Source organism: Phyllostomus hastatus, unplaced genomic scaffold (assembly GCF_019186645.2).
Source record: "Phyllostomus hastatus isolate PE091 unplaced genomic scaffold, TTU_PhHast_1.1 phas_scaffold_39, whole genome shotgun sequence".
Classification (NCBI taxonomy): domain Eukaryota; kingdom Metazoa; phylum Chordata; class Mammalia; order Chiroptera; family Phyllostomidae; genus Phyllostomus; species Phyllostomus hastatus.
Window position 1 is genome coordinate 12,825,942 of NW_025334028.1, and position 4,217 is coordinate 12,830,158.

At 41.3% G+C, this 4,217-nt stretch overlaps 2 protein-coding genes across 2 annotated transcripts; both read right to left on the reverse strand.

The window, feature by feature from the left end:
* Window positions 1-285: 285 nt before the first annotated feature.
* On the reverse strand, window positions 286-986 carry PIGY (phosphatidylinositol glycan anchor biosynthesis class Y). The gene has a single exon (XM_045820258.1). It carries the CDS (start codon window positions 984-986, stop codon window positions 771-773), a length of 216 nt encoding a protein of 71 aa, XP_045676214.1. The 3' UTR covers window positions 286-770.
* Window positions 987-1,049: 63 nt separating this feature from the next.
* Window positions 1,050-2,915, reverse strand: PYURF (PIGY upstream open reading frame). Its single transcript, XM_045820257.1, has 2 exons — window positions 2,605-2,915; window positions 1,050-1,224 (listed from the first exon to the last, which is right to left on the reverse strand). Exons 1-2 carry the CDS (start codon window positions 2,805-2,807, stop codon window positions 1,083-1,085), a joined length of 345 nt encoding a protein of 114 aa, XP_045676213.1. The 5' UTR covers window positions 2,808-2,915; the 3' UTR covers window positions 1,050-1,082.
* Between the last annotated feature and the right edge of the window lie 1,302 nt (window positions 2,916-4,217).

Below are 4,217 nucleotides of genomic sequence, written 5' to 3' on the forward strand. Positions count from 1 at the left end.
TTCCTGAAAGTTTGGGCCAAAAACATGGGTATGCATTACACATGAGAGCGCATTATATGTGGCAAAATACAGTATTCTATTTGGGTAATAAGTACCTGTCTAATAATAGCCTACACTTTAAAATTTACAATATTTTTACATGTTCCCTCCTTAGAACCACACTCTTATGACCAAAAACAAAACCCTGCAAAATGTTTTATGGAAAAGTGTCAACACCTTTTATTATTATTACTAATGTAAGCACTCGATACCAAAGAAATGAAGGTCACTTTACAAACTCAGAACTTTTGCAAGTTCATGAAATTTCCATTTTATTATAGTTTTATATCACAGTAGTTCCAATGCATTTCTTTACAACTACTGCAACACAGGTCCTTTGGAATTATTTCAGTTATCTGTAACATGTGACTTCACCAAAGAGTTTCTAAAACATAAAATTTCAAATTATTAACTTTTAGATGAAAGGGAAATGAAATAAAGTCATTAGATGATGGTTAGAGTTGTTCATTTCCAACAAGCCACAGTGTTGAATTGCTTCTGATACAGCAGTTATGAATTAGAACTTTCAATAAATAAGAGCAGAACCAAAGTATACTAAAGAAGTTTCTGCAGCTTAAGCCTCCCATAGCTCTAAACCTTTGACAGAAGCAAGGTATAGGATCTTTTCCTGAAAATTAAGTTGGTTTCCAGTATGTCCATGTAGTTGAGCTTTCAGAGACAGATGCTCAAGACTTATTATTAATGTATATACCATCTTGGCTCTGGTTGCATTAATTATGCCTGAAGAGTTTAATACCCATCCAAGTCCAAAGGTGGAAGAACACATACACTGGTATGGTAATGGGCAAGAGCAGGCTGTAAAAGCAGAGGCTGGCTGTGCTCGTGCAGCCCTGCGGGAAGTTTTCTTCCATAGAGGCCGAGTAGAACAGTCCTGCTAAAGAGACCAATGGAATAAGGACAGTCAATGTAGGAAGAGACAGAAACATTCTTCTCTCCCACTTATTACTTGCCACCCTGACTTTTTAAAAAGGTAGACAGTATTAAGAAGATTTAGTTTTTAAAATGTAGTTTTTAATTATGATTTAATGCTGCTCCATATCTTCTTCCTTCTTGTTCTGATGTGTCATCCTAGCTGCCTGAGGTATCATATTAGGAATCCCATCAATAATTGGATAGGCTATTCCCAACTCTTCATTAATCAATTCATTTGTCGATGCTTCATATCTGAGGGAAGGAAAAAGAAAAAATGAACTGTGAAAAATAAAATGCTTGGAAGAGCTTGATATTCAATAAATAACACCACTTATCCAATTCTTGATACAGAGTTAATTTCAGAAAAGCAGAATTGAACTTTTAATTCTAAAAGCAGTGATAGCCAACTGAATCATTTCTTTTAGAAAATGAATTTCTAATTGTTCCTATTTTAGTCAGTTCTCCCAGTTTTTTCACTTTATTCTGAACTTACGTCTTAATTTTAAAAAATTCAGAAAAAGGTTCCCCTTACAATCCAACTAGTTCTTCATTACTCTGGTCACCCCCAAAACTAACCCAGTTAATTTACTACTGGAAAGATACTAGAGAAAAATTCAACTTCCTCATTTTAGAATACCTGACACCAAACTAACTGATCCATCAGAAGGAAACCACTGGAAAAAAAAAGTCTGAGAAAGATAAAAAGGCAGAAATGAGAAAACTGGAAAACTGCAAATCCGCAGTGAGCTAGTTACACAATTAACTAAAAGGCAGGACGAATGATAATTTCAATGTTTAAGAAAATTTAATAGGCTCAGTATGAAAAAAATATAGAAAGGGAAATGCAAAAAGATGAAAATTAAAATTACTAGCAACCTACCACCCAAAGATGGTACCACACATAACACTGTGGTATTTAGCATATCGGATCTGCAATATTCGTTTTGTAAACGTTCAGTTTTGGTAGCCTGGAACTGAGAGCTATCTATGCTAAGGACTATAAGTTAAGGTGATAGAGGCCTTTACAAAAAACAGCTAGTCCAGAACGAAAAGCCGGAGAGGAGCACATGAAGCTTACACGCTCGAGTTCTGCAGGTATTAGTTGTACAGGGCATTTTCACAAGGACCTGCAGGATATTACAGTATTCTTCATCATCTTGGCTTAAAAACCTTAATGCCTTGGACTAGTCCTAAATCTCACAACTGCGTAAACCTGGCTATACATTAAAATCACGTAGACTCCTTTGAAAGAGATGGGTATGGCTCAGGCCCCGCCCCTAGACCTTCGGTTTCGGCCACCTGGGGTGCTGTCCGGGAATCGCCATTTTTAAAAAGGTCCCCCGGTGGTTGTAATGCACAGCCAGGGGCAAGTCGGTAAATGCTTCAATCTGTCTCTGCCGGTCAGTGGTTTGATTTGGGAGGCCTGGGGCTCAGCTTCCCTGCGGCCTTCTCCCACCCCTCCCGCCACACAGAGAGGAGCGTGGGAGCAGACGCGCCCCCAGAAAATGGCAGCAGTGAATACCCCGACTAACCTAAAAAAACTCCCCAATGGGTGTAAGCGGCCGCGCAGCCCACCTGCCTCCTCCCGCAACAGGAAGCCGCTACAGGGAAGCCGCAGCTGACGAAGCTCACCTGAGCGGCTTCTTGGAAAGTGGGCACACCAAGAACTCCAGCAGCGCCAGGTCGAAGGCGCGGGGCAGTTCCTTAGTCCTCTCGCTCTGGTCAGCCGACCGCTGCGACCCTGACCCGCCAAGGCACCTACGGGCGACCGCAGACGGCAGCGCGCGTGTACTGCGCAACGCTAAGGCGAGGCTGCCGCACGCTGCACTCAGCATGGTGGGCTGCCAGCCACTGCCCCTCACTGCCCTCCACCAGGCCCAGCCACTCAACCTGATCCCTGTGCGTCCAGCCAGCCGGCCAAGCCCCGCCCCTCGGTGCTCTGCAAACGCAGCCCCAACTGGTGGGACCTAGCGCTTTGGTTCCGAGGGCGTTCCTGACCCGACTGCTTTTCCCGGGGCACCACATGGAAATTAGAGCGCCGTTTGCAGCCAGTGTCCTCTGCTGGCTGTTCTATCGCGTTTACACAGGGCAAACAAAAGCAATTCTTTAATGGGGGTGCCTTGAGTTTTCACCAGGCCTTATCGCCGGCTTCCAGGAAGCCAGAGGCCTGACTTCAGAGCCATACAGTGTTAGACTGAGACCTACGTAGTTATCTACAAAATGAGGTTTCAAACACTGTTGGCATAGTGGGTGTGTTAAAAGCATTCATTTGTTTAAGGTAAATCTTTACCACAGTTCCTATCATCTTGTTTGGCTTTTTTCTTTTTCTTCTTCCATTTAAAAAAATTGAAGAACCTGAAAAGAATATCTCAGTCCTCTTAACGTTCTAAGATGGCCATACTCTTATCCTGTGGGACTCACTTTGAATTCAGTTGCACAATAAAGTACAATTAATTTACTCCTTTAAATGAGTGTGGAGACAGCAAGAGTCTAAATGACTGTATAATTAGGCAAATGTCCACTAGTTAAAGGGGTAATCCATCGTGGATTTTTCGCCCCATGTTTGTCACTTACTGTCCAAGGAAGTGATACAGGTTTGATCTTTCGCCCTGTAGCAGGTAAGAGAGCTTGGGCTCTCGGGCCTAACAGCTTGGTTCCAGGTCCACAGCTTACTAGCTGTATGACTTCAGCAAGTGACTTAACTACACAATTTCCTTATCTGTATAAGATTAATAATTTCCCACTTTGAGAAATCCCCCTGCGGGTATTAAAATATGACAATGCATTTAAAGAGGGTTTAGAAACGTGCCTGGGACAAATTAATGCTCAAATAAAGTTACTATTATTTTGTTTTTCCTATTCTTCCCAGTTCAATATACTAGAATATTTTTTTGATAGTCACTATGTTTTCCCTTTGTTTTGCTGAATTTTGATTTGAGTCTTATTTGTATCGTTGGGCTTGACCATTTCTGATTTTGAGCTCCTGGGAGGTAGGGATGGGAGTGAGGGATATACAGATACAGATATAAGATTATATTTTCAAATTTGTCTTCCACTCAGCAATGTCTAAATAAATTGAGAAATTTGTATATTGTTTGTTCACTCTATTTTTAAAAATCCACTACATTATTTGGTGCTCTTTGTTTACTAATGCTCAAGAGATTTGAGCATAAAGCAATTGACAGGGATATAGGCTCAAGAAAGACTATTGTAAAGTTCCAATGTTACTTTCACATTATTTCCTA